The sequence below is a fragment of the Pundamilia nyererei genome, unplaced genomic scaffold, assembly GCF_000239375.1.
Source record: "Pundamilia nyererei isolate P.nyererei 1_Seehausen unplaced genomic scaffold, PunNye1.0 scaffold00113, whole genome shotgun sequence".
Classification (NCBI taxonomy): Eukaryota; Metazoa; Chordata; class Actinopteri; order Cichliformes; family Cichlidae; genus Pundamilia; species Pundamilia nyererei.
The window spans coordinates 1,659,771-1,675,911 of NW_005187514.1; the positions used below are offsets into that span (position 1 = coordinate 1,659,771).

General features: G+C 41.3%; 1 protein-coding gene across 3 annotated transcripts in view; it reads left to right on the forward strand.

The window, feature by feature from the left end:
- sema6a (sema domain, transmembrane domain (TM), and cytoplasmic domain, (semaphorin) 6A) overlaps window positions 1-14,212 on the forward strand; it is a 100,741-nt gene extending 86,529 nt beyond the window's left edge. For 2 of the 3 annotated variants that reach the window (XM_005741779.1, XM_005741780.1), the window contains 2 exons: window positions 1,422-1,601; window positions 12,902-14,212. In XM_005741779.1, coding sequence (XP_005741836.1) covers window positions 1,422-1,601; window positions 12,902-14,064 — 1,343 coding nt within the window. In that variant the 3' untranslated portion in view covers window positions 14,065-14,212. The remainder of the gene's footprint in view (window positions 1-1,421; window positions 1,602-12,901) is intronic. The other variant, XM_005741781.1, reaches the window with a different exon arrangement.
- The last annotated feature ends 1,929 nt before the right edge of the window (window positions 14,213-16,141 follow it).

Sequence of the window (16,141 nt, forward strand, 5' to 3'; positions counted from 1 at the left end):
TGATCCATCCTCCACAAACGAAAGAGTACTGTGTTGCAGTAGCACTGCATTTATTTCCTCTGAGATACAGCTGGTGTATTTTGTTCAGTGTTAATGGGTACATTTACATGGAGCCTGATATTCTGCTTACAATCAGTTTAAAAGCCCAAATAGAATAAAAGTGCTCCACAAAAATCACCTCAGTTAAAATAAACGGTGGGATTCAATGAGTTTCCGAGGGGTGTAAGAAGCATCTGATCAGTAGGAAAACTGTACCAGGTAAACAGTTTATCAGATACTTTCAGGCTGCATTTTATTCTGAGCGTGCCCTCTGTGTTGACTCAGATGCACGGGGACGTACGCAACATTGGTTTCCAAAGATGGCAGCTTTCCAAGCCAAACTTCTCGTCTGCAGATGGTTTGGTTTTAATACAAACTCAAAGATAATTAAAGAATTAAGAGCAATGCAAAAACAGCAGCTTCTCCACCGCGCAGAGGATAGACATGTGTTTGTTTCAGAAACTGATAAAACACCTGCCAACGAGTTTGACATTTTTATGCATGCCACACGTTTTCAGTTAAGTGTATTGAAGTATGTAAACACTATGTCATAACGATATTATATCCTATCTAAGCAGTGAAAACAAGATGAAAATAATTTGCATTCTGTGCAGTTACTTAACGTATTGTCTGAAAAAACCCTAATTATTAAATTGCATGTTTTTCTTTTGCACACTATTACATTCAGTAACTAAAAGCAGTGAATCTTAACGGTCTGGAACTAGAGCTGCAAAATATTTAGGATTTTGGCTTGAAAATGATTTAAAAAATGGTTGCAGAATGAATATTAATTTTCTTTCGGCTTCTGTTTAATACAGACTGCAATTTTGAGTTGGAGAAGCCATCGGTGCACATCGAAATGAATTAAACATTGCTGCAGAAATGATTGGAAAGCCAGATTTAAAGTTAGCTTGAGAAAAGGAGCAGGATGAACATGAGCAGAGTTAGAACCACTTTAGCTGGAGAAAAGTTACAGGCAGACTTCTTGACAGGAGCGATGGAAAAGAAATTTTGTCTCTTGTCCTTCATATCAAAGGCAGGCACCCTACGGTGATTGTAGAGAAATACAATTGTACTCTTTTCAACTGTGACGGGCCCAACAGTGTCAGTCAGAACAGGAGGTGGGAGAATGATAAAGATATAGAGACTCTGAGAATGACAGACGAATAGAAACACACACACATTCACTAATGAGTTGCCTAGGGTCACACTTTGTTGCCTTACACAGCCCAGCAAGTGTGTGTTAGTGTGTGTGTGTGTGTGTGTGTGTGTGTGTGTGTGTGTGTGTGTGTGTGTGTGTAAGCACCCCTGCTGTGCTTTCATGCACTGAATCTGTTCCCTGACTGCCACGGGAGTCAGTTAACCTGTGTTGTGTCCGGCAGGCCACCATCACCACCGTCACCACCACACCCTCTCCCTTCCCACCTCGGCCCTGCCTGAGGCCGCGGATGGCCCCCTGGGCCGGGGCCGCATGGTGGAGCGGAAGGACCCCCCCATGAGTTCAGACAAAGGGGAGGACCCCTACATGGCCGTACCCTCTCAGACTCAGCCAGAAGCCAATGGTAAGCCTTGGAACGTCACAATAGCAGTCAGTTTGGTCCATTGTCACCTGTGGCAAGGGAGAGGGAAGGGAGGGATAAAGGGGAAGGGAAGGGTTTGCGTAATTGAGATTTACGGCCGCCTAGCTGCTTCCAGCTGACGAAGTGTAGAGATGGCGGATCGCTTTCTCTCTAGGGGACAAATCGCTTCACACTGTGCACATAAACCCCCCACTGAAACATATGCGCACACATTTACATTTGTAGGCACATGCACATAGACATTCGGTGGTCATAAGGTAGCATATAGGCTATGTACACACCAACCTTCATGCACACACCACTCTGTAGGATGGATTTATTGTCCGTGGATTGTAATGCCCCACAGGAGATGTAATATCCAGACCATTACACTCTGAAAAGGAAGATGGCGATGTATTTATTTCCTCGGGAAGATGGCCCAGTCCCCAGCTCTGTCATGCTTTGCGACACGGTGACATGACATTGAACGCCCTTTTCTCCTGTGTTAACAACCTGCCTAATGCTGTACCGCCTCAAGGACGGCTCACTGGATAAATGAGTCAGAGTGAAAAGGGAGGAAGGGGAGGAGACGAGAGGGACAACCCACATCGTAGAGGGAAAGAAAAAAAGGTCACTGCGGTGCTGCCAGTCCAGCCTGCTCTTTACTGTCACAGACAAAGCTTAGAAGCCATTACAGCAACATGCAACATGTTTCTGCTAGTTTGTGCGGTCCATGCTAACACAGGCATTACCCCGAAACATTAATTGAAATGACATTAATATTTTCATTCTGACTGTGGCCTGAAAGATGCAGTAGCATACTCTCTACAAACATACTAAATGTAAAGAAAGACAGAAAGATCAGCTAACGAGCTGAGTCTAAAATGTCTCCTTACTGAAGTCAGTGTTTAAAAAAAAACATGCATGCCTCTTTCAGTTACCCAGGGCATAAATGCAGTTTCAACCTAAGAAAGAACATACAGAATACTTTCTCATTCACAGGCTTGGAAGAGACTTTGAAGATGCTGAAGTGTTGACAAGTGAGATTGACGGGTTGATTTTACCTGGGCTGAATAAATACATTTCAAAAGAGTTTAAAAATACATGACGGTATGACTCAAATGCAGTGTCTTCACAAGAGAACCATAAACTGGGGCTAGCTAAAGTCACTAGTGCACATTTTAAATGTCTCCTGTCTATGGGATAAAGTGAGGAGGCACAGCAGTGATTGAAGCACGTCAGCTGGAAGCAGTTAAGCACCACTTGGTAGATGCAAGCACAATGGTGGCAGAGACTTCAGACAGCATGCCTACAACCAGCATCACAACATGCTGTCGCTCCCCTTGTTGCCTTTGCCTGAGCAGGTGTAACCCGACGAGGAATGGCAAGAAATGCTGAGAATCAAACGTAACGAGAGCCAAAGCTGTCTTACGGTAATAGCTTTTTCCAAGAATAACATTCTGATTTCGGGAGATTTGTGGGTAACTCCGTGCTCAGGTAACTGCAAGACGACTTCATATTTCAATACAATGCTTTCCTGCTGTTGTTGTTTTTTTCTTTCTGTATGGTCATTTTTATTATTATTCTTATTATTATCATTTTTATGAGACACTTTTGCAGCTTGTGTCACTATTTATCTGTTCAATTTTAGCTCTACAGTCTTTTCTTTTCCCTTCGTTATGAAAGTCGGCTCTGATGATATTTTCTTTCTTATTTTACTGATTTGCGTGGTTTCTCGTGAGCAGTTCTTGATATTTTGCATGGCTTGATCTCACACTACGTCTTTTTTTGCTATTTATATATTTGCCTTTCTTCCTGTGTTGATTGCTTTGATGGTATTAAGCACAGTTTTGCCTCCATACAGCTTAATGCTTTCAGCATGGCAAATTGAGCACCACAATCAAGAGTACTCATTTCCCGCTCCACCCATCCTTCCTCCTGTTCCTTCCTGTCTCCCTCAGTATGATTGGCTTCAGGTGTCAACTGTACTGTGAAAACTTAGCAAACTGCATGTATGAGAGTGAAAACCCAAACATGAATAAGCTATATTAGAAAAAGAAAGCAAAGAAGTCATTTTATCGGCATTTTAATTGCAAAGCAACACATCCACGCAGCCTATTTTGCAGAAGAAATCGGGGATAAACATTTAACCGATCAATCTCAAGTTTATGCTTGAGTGAAAATGTATTAGCTCATATCCAAAGTCTTTTGCGAGCTTATTTGTGATTTAAAACAAATTACAATTACGTCCCTAACTTTTTCATTTGCAGTTGAGACATTGTGGAATCTTATCTGCTAATGAATATTACAGTGCTGCCAATATGTATTAGTCCAGCACCACCAGAGTAATTAGAAATGCTGCAAAGTGATGAGTATTTGCACGCGAATGATATTCAGCACCCAACAGCATCACTATCTGCCATTCCAGTGGGGCCATCACAGTAGTCAGGTGGCTGCTTGTGTTTCACAGTACATTTGAGCTCAGGGTCTGTTTGTGTGTCTGGGCATCATCTGTTATATTTTCTTCTACTTCTGTCATTCCACCATACACTCGTCGTCTGTCCTCCCGTCGCTCATCCAAACCCCAAAACCACCACCAGCTCTGCCTTTTCCACCATCTGCTGCCATTGTGATCAGTCTCCCTTCCACAGGACCTCTCATCTGACTGGGATGGCATGTTCCAAGGCTATACCTTACCTTAGCGCAAATTAATTCCTGAACCAATTTATGGAGAAACCTTCCTCAAATGTCCCCCCACCCTCTCTTCCTCCACCATCTCTGTATCTCTTCCTCTTCAGTTTCTCCCCTTGCAGTCTGCCTCTTCTCCAACTGTAGTCATATCTCTTCCCCCGTCTGCAGGAATGAATCCTTGCTCTGCTCCCCACTTTGCTCTCTCTCCTTTTTTTTTCTACCTGTCTCCCTTTCTCTGGCAGGCTCAGATCTACCCACCTCATTCCCTACTTACATCCACCCCTCCCCCTTTAAACCCGACCTGTAGCCACCGCTGTGTTGCTCCAATTTATGGGTTCATTACAGCAGCTATCCAAGGGAAAAGGAAAGTGGAGAGGTGGAAGGAAAGGGGGATGGAGCGAGACAAGAGGGGACGGAGACTTGGGAAATGAAGGGACTGAGGTACACATGATAAAGATTTATTAGACAGAACAGGGCAATAATGTAACATTGAACAAAGCGGTAAACAGACAGCAGGTGAATGAACTAGCTGAAAGATCTGAACAGAAAAGATGCAGGACAGGTGAATCAGAGAGGAAATAATATATTGTAGTTAAACAAAGTGAACAATATTGTTTCTCTCTATCCCTTTCAGTCTATATTTTATGCTTAGTTAGCTAACGCTAAAAGAGCTGAATGTGAAAAAAACAATCAAACTGAACATCTGGTGAAACTGAAACAAATTGCTCTAAAAATACAGGATGTTGTCTGCAGTAATGTAGCATTTTCTGTGACTCAGGTTCTGAACAGTACGTGCTGATGCTTTTGAGAAGCAAAACATGAACAGCAAGCACTTATTACTTTTTACAGTTTAATATCACTTTTGCTGAATATTTAATTTTCAGTCATTAGTTTGCATATTTTTATGGTTAATTCAGTTAGGTTGCATTTAGACTTGAACACTGGTTTCATGTTAAAGTCTAGCTGGGCCACAACAAGAGTCTGGTAGTGATTAATCATGTTGAAGGTCTTTATTAAAATAATAATTACATTAGTATTCCTGCAAACATGGGTATGGGAATTTCAGCCAAACTGATATCTTGTCATACTTCAAGACAGAAAACTGAATTCAGTTAAATTAACCTACAAATGCTTTTTACAGCATAATTATTTTTGTAAAACAAACAAACAATCAAACACCCAGATTATCAACAGAATAGATTTATTAATTACAATTAATAACAATAAAAGGTTTTCAAAATAAGTATTTTAGTTGTGGTCAACAAAATATGGCCACAATAGTCCAGTTCAGTTTTAACGTAAAGGCTTGTGTTAAGCTTTAGGGTCATGTTAAGGAACCCCAAGGAAGCCTTTAAAAAGTCAGCACCAACATGAAGCAGGAGACAGTTTAATTAATGAATTTACATAACCTCTAACCACCACAGATGTGGTAGCAAAAGGATGTATAATAGAAGAAACTATTTTGGTTGCTCCCTTATATTCAATGGGTCAACTTATCATTTAGCTCCACGTGTTTGTTTTGGTGGTTTATTTTCCGCTTTTTAAGTGAAAATAAAAACAACTTTAATAACACAACATGTATTAAAATTAGTAACAAAAACACATTAGTAACGTTCTAACAATAACAAACTGTACAAGTTTGATTTAAAGTGCTTAATGCTTTTTTATAACAAATCTTATCCATGTTTCTTAACAGTCTTTTTTATTTTGTTTGTTTTGTTTTTTTTATTAACTATTAATCCTGCGACTCCATAGTGTACTGGTTAACACATTGACGAAACACATAAAAGATCCCAGATTTTAGACCAGTAGAAACTAAATCCCGAGGATGGCTGCATATGCATATGGTGTGTAAACCATAAGACAAATAAGGGGGCAGCCAAAAGAAGCTTACTTATGAATATGTTATGTAGTCTAACTTCCTAATGATGTTCTTCATATTTTAATAAGGCAATTATTATTTCCTTATTACCAATTAACTAATGTGTGGAGCTTGAAGTTAAGTGTTATCCCTTCAAGAAACTACGACTTGAGTGTAAAGTATAGCATATAGACATTTCTACACAAGCTTTAATGCCTGAGTATTACACATAATCCAGGCAACAAGTGCAATTCTTACTATAGACTAACTAAGAAAGTATTAAAAAGTGTTAAGAGACTAAATGCAAGTATTAGAGGCCACAATTATCTGATGAAATGTTTTGCTCTGTCGTGTAGTACCATTAAGTATTGGTTTACCACACTGATTCAGAAGAGGAAACAGGACGAAGAAAACTTCTTTTTGGATTTAATGTGTTTCTTGTACAGCATTAAATTCTTTTTAATTTTTTTAAATTTTTAATGTTACAAAACAACAACTGTACTTTTCTAGCATATGCTTTCCCTCAGTGTCAGGTTTTCACATTAATAGCTGTTGTCATCTGACAGCTGCTCTGCAAGGGTTATTTTCAGCTGCAGGCAGCTCTCTGACACCTGTGTGCCAAGGTGAGGCTGCTATGATAGAAGGAGAGTATGACCCTGCTCAGACAGGATTGCAGCACAATTCTTTCTATGACAGAAAGTCTTGAATTTGACTTCATCTCAGTTGCTGGAAAGCAGTTGACTGAACATCTCACCGTAGTTACTGGGGATGCCCTGTCAATCTTAAATGTTAACTTTACTTTCACCAGGAAAAATGTTCAATTATGCAGCAGAGAAAATAGCACGTTTGTGTACAGTCAAACAATTGTTCCAAACATTACTGTATTTCACTGCATTTTATTAATTTTAATGATGCATAAGGATGGCTTTAACCATTGATTTGTCTTTATATTAGCTTTACAATTCATTCAAAAACAACTAGTGCTAAATAGATGAAGAGGGCATAGTCATAATCTCGAATGTAACCAGTAATGATCGCCTTTTACCATGTAGCTGCGTTTCTTTTGCAACCTGTGAGCAACAAAAAAAGATAAAAGATTATTTCCTTGGTTGTGTGATTATTATGGGTATGGCTCTTGTTTCAGAATGCCCTCTTTTGTAGGTGAGCCAAGAGGTTTTGAGGTAACAGAGGCTTAGACTTAGTTTACCACGAACTCTGCTCACTGTCAGATAATGCACTTGGCTCCTGAAGTTTTTAAGGAGCCTATGAGGTTTAGCAGATTTGGAAATTTAATGTTAGTAGTTTCATATGTCCTTGCAGTTGAATGATAGGATTAAGGTTAATCCTGTAAAGTAGGATGATAGGATTTAAGTTAAAAGTTTATGGAGTGGCCCTTTAGGGCAGGCTGAATGTCTCTGTGTGTGGCAAAGACTAAAAAAGTTTTAATTAAATGTTCCCACAACCCATGTTCCTGTCATTCCAACACCTTCGCAATTAAGTAGTGGATTTCGGTTCAGTGTTTCTTACTGGTCAAAGATTGGGCTGGATCTTTGTGAAGCAGATGAATTATTCGCAGCTCATTGTGAATCATAATAGAAACAGCGAACTGGATGCGTTCCCAGCATTACGCACTTCCCGGACTGACGTCAAGCCATAAGCCATAATTTCCTCCACTGATTAGCTTATTGTTCTCTCAAACTGCTTTTGTTTAAAACACACATTCGCTGCTTACTTTTCCACTTTTATGTTTTGGTTACGCTTTTTAATAAGTCCCCCTAACCGTTGACGGTTCGTACGAGAGCTTTGCTTTGTCTCTCGCTCATGTGAGACTGAATCTCATATCACTGCGGCTCATCCCTTTGTGCTCTTGAAGCTTGTCTAACCCACATTCAGCTGTCATTATTATACTTTGAACTGGATTTAAACAGTTATGTTCACGTTGTCCATGAGTGAGCCCTCATCAAGTAGATACAAGCCGAGGCTTTGTTCTCTTGTTGAGCACTAAAACATTTCTAAACAATTACCAATGGCTGCCTTTATGGATTCAATGAAATGCAATGCGTATTAGCACACACATAGCACTCCAGTGATACACAGAAGTCATTTTCTGCAGCCCACATGGTGAAATACACTTCGGTGGGTCACCGGCTGTATTACGGTGACTCATCGAGATTGAATATTAATTGAAAGAACTCAAGATTATAGACACGAATGCAAACATAATTTAAAAGTCTACACTGTTTAAATAGTGACAAGCTGTTTTAACAGTTGCACTCTAATGTGAGGGACCTTTTTGCGTTCAGTATATCAGCATGTAAAAATCTATCACCCAGTAATCCGAACGGGAGCGCTGTCAAGTCGAGGCATCAAATAGCTGATGAAAAATGGGATGTTTAATTTATGCTGATATCTTGTGACTATTAAATATTACAGTTTGTATGCAGGGAGTTGGATAGGTTAGTACATCAATGTTAATACCTCAGGTGCTGAATAACATAATTAGGGGTTTAATTATATCTTAACTCGCTCATCAGTATGCATTGCTCCGACTCAGGATTGTCTGATGAATGCTTTAATATTGAATAACACCATTAATGCAAGTGGCTCTTAACCCAAACATACACAAGACTTAATAGGATAATTTGCTAACAGGGAATTTAAATAGAAGTTAATGAATTGTTGTCACCATCCAAATACCAGTGTCCTTTTTAAAAGATGACAACAAACTGGTTCCTAATGAAAAAATAGGGCGTTTTTCGAGCTCCCGCGTCAGAGTAAATAAATGCACACCACTTAACATTATCTGCTTTTTCATCCTTCCTTCTGTCTGTAGTCGGTAAGGTCCACTGTTTCATCTTTCAGCGAGTGAAGCATAGTAAGTAGCAGTTAAGTCCAATTAAGATTTTTATCATTTTGCAGACAATGTCTTTATGCAGTCGCTCGCAGTCAGAGGTTAGTGCCCTCTCTGTAACCCCTCTGTGATTTTTAACTACCTTTGAAGTTTTCTTTGCAACAACACAAAGACAAGCTCTGTGGGCTTAAGTCAGTTGGTGCGTCTCAAAAGATTAAAAGAGTGGAAGAGCATCTGTGTGTGTCAGACAGATAGAGAGAGCATTCACAAGTTCCAGTCACAATAGATTACAATGTTTCTGATTTATAAGTAAGTGTTGCCGACCCGGCCTGTTTTGACAGCAAGACATATCTGAGTATCTGAGATATGTGTTTAATATCTGAATGTTGAGGCTCGAGGCGGTGTGAAATTCAAATCAATTCATCCGCCGAGAGAAGTGTTGAACTGCAGGATGCCTTATGATGCATTCTGGGGGCGAGGCAAGAGCGAAACCAGAAGATTATAAGTCACTGTATAGTCAGAACCTCAACAAGATGAGACTAAAGCGGAAAATCTGTGAGTTTTAGCAACACTTTGATACTTTTCAAGGTCAAGTAGTGGAAGTTTTAGAAAGTTTACAAAGATCGCAAATGATCAGAAATGAGCGGCATAGCCATCTTGATTCAAAACCCCGAGGTCCCGTGATTCAACTGAGACGGCCTTGGTGTCCTCTGTGGCAACTTTCATCCTCTTTGATGTTAAGATGAGAAACAATTCCTCACTTGAAAGATGGAAGTCTTCAAAGTTTAGCTTTTTTTTTTCTTTGTGTTTTACCCGAGGCCTTGGGCTAAGTACCTTCTGGAAATGTCTGCGTGTGCAGGAGAAGTGAGTGATGGAGGAAGGAGAGGAGAAAAAGAATAAAAGCTTCAAAAGAAAAAAAAAAAGGAGCCTTACAGGGCAGGTTAAATAGGGTTTTAACTTTAGCTCACACACCCACAAGAGAAGTCAAAGATCCAGCTCCACAGTTCACCTCCTTCACCAGAATGGACAACCACTTGGCTCTGCCGCCCTCCGGCTTTGTTATTCAAAATTGAAGTCCAAACGCTCAATCACAGAAAGTTAGCCTTTAGCAGTAATAAATTCACTGTCATGAAAATTCATAACAGTTTTGATTTCCTCTTTTCAGCTTCAATGTCAGCTCCACAGACAGAGACATATGAAAGTATTTACTTTTAACAAGGATTATGGAAAAACGAGAGATTTGCCAATGTATTTGTTTATGCTTGCACTTTTATTTTCCTACATAACTGTCCTTTGGAGATTTCCAGGTCTCCTGATCTCAAGTGAAACTGAATCCCTTTTACATCCCTTCCGTGTGCGCTGAAATATTTAACCCAGCAACTCTCAAAGAGCAGCCAGCCCCCACCGCCGCTGTTGTTTCTGCTAAAGGGTGATAACTTAGAAAGATCACAAGGTTGTAATTACAGCCTTCCCGGTCTCCACTGAATTGAACACTTACCATATGGAGGCTGAACGGTGTGAAAGAAAAAGAAAGTCAAAAAAGTGATTCATTGTTTCTGCAAAGGAGAGAAGTGGCAGAAAGTGTGAATGAAAGATCTAAGTGAGGACAGTGGAAAGTCAAAGTTAAAGATAGCAGCGCAGAAAAGTATCTCTCTCGTTCTCAGATGTTACAGGATGAGATGGGAAGCAGATGTTTCATCAGACAGGCCGGCCATTTGATCACGCAAGTTCGCAGCGTAACACTCGTCAAACGTGGATGCTGCGCTGCAGATAACGCTCATCACTTCTCACACTATCCACACGGCTGAGCGTGTCCTCGATAAGGAAAGGTTTTGGCCGGGAAAGATGCTTTTTTTAAAACCTTTTGTTTAACTTTTAGTGAGTTATGGCTGTGCTGCATGTTGTCAGCACTCTATTAAGGAGAAAAGTGAAGTTTTGTTTTTACAATAAATGAGGAATGATCTGGGTAAATGTAAGTGTCCTTTCTTATCCAGGTTGAGCTTCAAAGTCCAGACAGAGACTAAAGAGTGCTTAACTCCGGCTTGGAAAAAGGGGCTTTAACTCATGTTGTTGGGCTAATGAAGTATGACTGCAGCGAGTGAGATTATGGATGTTAGTTTAAGACAGTGTGGATTTCAGATCCATGAGAAAAGATTACCATGCTTTCTCTGTGTCTGTGTTATGTCTCACTGAGGAAATGCAGAAAGAAGATACTCTCCAAGTACATCCTCAGTGACACCGCTGAGCTGAAAAGCCAAACATGATTAACCAGCTCCTTCAGGATTTCGGAGAATTATTGGAACTAATGTTTGTTCTGTGGAAACTGCTTTTGAAAAATTACAGGGCAAATTGAAAACTTTGCAAGGAAGACGAAGAAAGTGTCGCGTGAAGACGGCAAACTGTAAAAGGACCAAATTACTTGTTGCTTGTTGACAACTGTTGTTCAGCTTGCCTGTGAGCAAATGTTTATATTCATGCAGCCACTGTATATTTCATTATCTGCAATAATACCTGAGGCAGTCAGCAAAAACTGAATTTCAAAATATCAGAAAAAAAAGATTAACAAGACAGAGTCTGAAGTTGGCAGCAGAAATATTTTATTAATGCACTTCAGTAAGAGCAATCTCAAAGAAGTGAAACAAAAGGAACAAAAAACACATTTTCATCCAATTTTTCCACCTGTAGCTGGATTAGTACTAAATGAAAATGTCTGATTTGTAAAAGCTGTTGTACAAATCATATCACCCACCTACTGCTTATTTTAGAACACCGATTCATTGTAAACAAACCTCCTCTGTACAGGAAAGACTCACAGATATCATCTTAAATTACTTCACATACATTCCAGCTTGTTTTGGATTTTTTTTTCAGCATTTTGGGGTAAAGATTCCTCAGTGTTGAGGAATCTATACATGCCTTACACATGTGAAACTGAGTCACGTTGCGGAGACGAGCGATGCCCCTGCTGTAGCCCCTTTACACGATAGAGCCCACCTGCCTAATCCTCTATCTGTGGTAACTGACCTGTACGGGCCATAGGTCATGTGTGAAGGCATTATAAATCTCTCGGCTGTGGACCGGTGTGTTTAACCCAAAGAATAATGTGCTGCATTAGATGTCTGCGTTCATCCACAGGCTGCAGGCTATCATCTTTGAGCATGCATGTGTGGGAGGTGCATGTGTCCACGCTCGTGTGTGCGTGCGTGCAGTCTGTTGTTGACCCTGTTTTATTAAATACAACCTGCCACTCCCGCTCACCCACCGCTAAAATGCTCCATAGCATCCTTTATTGAATTATCTTTTATTTGGCGTTATCACAGTGTGTCTTTGCCAGTCTTTGAAAGTGGCGCTTTCATAAGACACTGATGACACAGCTCATTGGATTTAGCGCCTAATCAGAGGCTTTTTAATGTATTCGCTGTGATTCATGAGATTGGATCCAAGCTTTATGAAAAGTCTTCCATTTGCATCTATGAGAAGAAAGGGCTCGGGTATTTCAGGTTCCTTTATCGGAGCTCATATCTTTTTTTCATTTCAGCAGAAGGTTTTATCTGGGATTTAAAATGTGAATCATAATCACCCCTCCAAAACACATTTTCACTCTGAGATTGGATTTTGGGGGAAACACTGAATCTTGATACTTGAAGCTACAATTTTGAATAGATGTTTCCTATGATGGAATAAATCCTTCTGCATTTGCATGTTTTTCGTGAAATTATTTAAACCGTTAATCTTTTTGCCCAGAAGATATCTTAATTATTGTAACTGTTTTTATGTTTTGCTTCATCTTTTAAGAAGAATCTTTTCCAGCATCTCTTTTATTTTCTTTGAAACAATTGGCTTCAAAGCATCTCTTTTTTAGTCTGCCTGTCTGAATGTCATCTCTGTGTCTCTCTGCAGGCGTGATCCGTGAGAGCTACCAGAAGGGTCGTGACCAGCTGGTTCCTGTAACCCTCTTGGCCATCGCCGTTATCCTAGCATTTGCCATGGGCGCCATCTTTTCTGGCATCATTGTCTACTGCGTCTGTGACCATCGTCGTCGAGACATGGACCTGACGGGCCGTAAAGAAAAGGACACCCACCACCTCCACTCCCGCCGGGGATCCATGAACAGCGTAACCAAGCTGACGGGTCTGTTTGAGACGCAGGCCAAAGAAGGTCGCCCCGAGGCAATTCTCACACCTTTGATGCACAATGGAAGACTGACGCCAAATGGGAAGATGCTCATAAAAGCAGACCAACACCACCTGGACCTTGCGGCTCTGCCAACGCCTGAATCCACCCCCATGCAGCCGCGTCGTAAGCCCAGCCGGGGAAGCCGTGAGTGGGAGAGAAACCAGAACCTCATCAACGCGTGCACCAAGGACATGCCACCAATGGGGTCGCCTGTTATCTCTACCGACCTGCCGCTGAGGGCCTCACCGGGGCACATCCCTAGCGTTGTAGTCCTACCTTTGCAGCAGCATCAGCACCAGCTTCAGCCTCATCTGCAACAGCACCAGCAGTCCTACCAACATGAGTATGTGGAGCAGCCCCATCACAGTGATATGAGCATGGGCCACGGTGTACTGGACGACCAGGGGGCCACCCTGGAGTACAAGACAAGCAAGAGCCCGTGCCACAACCTCAACATGGCTGATCCAGATGTGGTGCTGCCACCTCGTGTGCCCCAGCGGGAGGCCTCTCTCACCATCCCACCTGCTGTCCCACAGATGGGCAAACGCCTGGAGGTCCACTCGTCAGTCTACGGGCTTCGGAAAGGATCAGCATCTGGTGCTTGTGGATCCTCCGCCCTCAAGAAACACAACACCAACTCCTCTAACTCCTCCCATTTGGCGAGACATCACAGCTTCAACCGTGTTGAGACTCCACCACCTGCACCTCAGAGGGTGGACTCCATACAAATGACAGCACAGGGCATATCTCTGTCAAGGCAGCCTGGAATGAGCTCCTACGGATCACTGCCTCGAACGGGCGTCAAATATCTCAAGCCTGATGTCCCCCCCAAACCCTCTGTAGTCTCGCTCTCCACAAAAGTCAAGTCCAGTGACTCTGGCACATAGTTGGGTTGTTAGCCTGTCGGTCCAATGTGAACAGACAGTAGTGAAAGGCGTTTTCTGGCAGAGAGAAAAAACAGGGAATACTGTACAACTTGCATCTCCTTTTTGTGTTTTTGTTTGTTTTTTGGTGTACAGTACAGTGGAAATGCAACACAGTTTTTTTTCTTAAAGAAAACACTTTCTTTTTATATAAATATGTAAATATTATACCATGGTTGTTGTCGGTTGTGGCAGTCATCGAGCTCATGCTCTGGCTGGCACACAGCTCCTCTGTAAACACACATGGGAACATGTGCTACTGAAAAAGAAGATGATGCTTGTCCTGAATATTTCATCCATTGGCACCCTGTAGCATTCAAGACAGTGGCTCTCTTGTTTGTGGTGTCTTTGTTTACTGAGACTTGATTTGATACTTCGTCATGCTGGTAAAAGCACATACGAAGACGTCACAAGGGGGTTGGAGAATAATTGTTGTACAATACCTTGAGGACAGGAGGATCTGAGCAAACAAGCACTCAGAGAGAACGAGTTCGGACTGAAAGGACAGACAGCTGCCTGAGTTCTGGCGGAAACTGTGAAAAGCCTCTCAGTGTTACAGCAATCAAGTCCTGCCTGGGCATGACTGAAAGCCTGGGCCAGAAGAATCTTCTACTGTACTGGTGACTGAATAACACATGACTGTTAATACTAATAGCTTGTTGTATTTATTTTTATTAAGTGCTTTTGAAAAACAAACAGACTGACTTTCTAGGCTTGGAGAGAAAGAGGACAAAGAAGAGATCTTTTAATATTAATTAATCAAGAGTGAGGAAGAAAATATTTAAAGTCATTAAACTGGAGCCAGTAGAACTTTCTTAATGACTAAAGTTCAACTAGGTCTTACTGTGTGCTCAGTGGGACCTGCAGCTTGAGAATATACGTGACCTCTGTGACGACGAGGAGATATTTATTTAAACTGTGCCAGACCAGGACTTTTACTTTTACGGACCAGAATCTCCTTTGTTTTAGACCAATCATTTAAAAAAAGAAAAGAAATCCTGAACCTCACCCTTTCACTCCTGCAATCAGCACTGTGGTTTTGTGTGAGTCCCAAACATTTGTCCTGATTGGTTGCTGGCTTACTGGTGCCATCACAGCTCACTGTTGCATGTTGCAAATATAAGAGAAGCAGCTGCAGCAACCGCACGGGGGGATCTGCATACAAAAGGAAGCTGTAAGTGAGGCTGCAAGCAAACGAGCGGTGCCTCCATCTTGGAACGTATCGTCTTTTCTAGCGGCGTCACGCGGAAGAGCGGGCGAAAAAAAGGAAATTATAGGAACATCTGTCTTGCCTGCTTCTTTTTCCACATGTAAATTTGTGCCTTACACCCTGAAGTAGTGACAATGTTTTCTTTAATAGCTGTTAACTCTGTCTCCTTGTTGTATTTTTTTTTATTTTCCTTTATTTTCTTATGTCATGATATTTCCCTTGTTTGATAAAAATGCAATTAAAGAATGTAGGTGTTATTGTTGTAATTCTGGTCCCTAGACAAAACACACTTACAGACCAGAGGGAAGAGAGGAAGGAGCAATTCCTTTCTTCATTCATACTCTCTCGCTCTCTCTCTCTCTCTCTGGCACACACACATAAACACATGCACACATACACACACTCATCTTTGTGATTCATTTCTGATTGTGCCATTAATGCGCTTAAAACGACCCTTTATGTTGTGCTGGCAGTGTCGATAAAGACTTTGTGAGTGTTTTTCATTTCCTGTTTTATACAAAGTCCTGGTATTTGTTTTTACTTGTTTTTGGTGTTCGTTTGGAGTGATGGTTAATTGGTTAACGGAACAATTAACATTTGTTGCTTAAGGAGGCCAACGTAGGTGTATCTTCCCTTGGTGCACTGCGATAGCACCATAGCAAGCGTACAGTACGAGATACACGTGAACACCCAGCGTACTAACACGAGTCGAGGCTTCTTGCGCGCATTGAAACGTTCACTTGTTAGACGGTTGCATAAACAGGCTGGTTCCTGTGGAAAAGAAAAAAAAAAGATGACATTTTGAAACAACACTATTAAAAACTGTACATT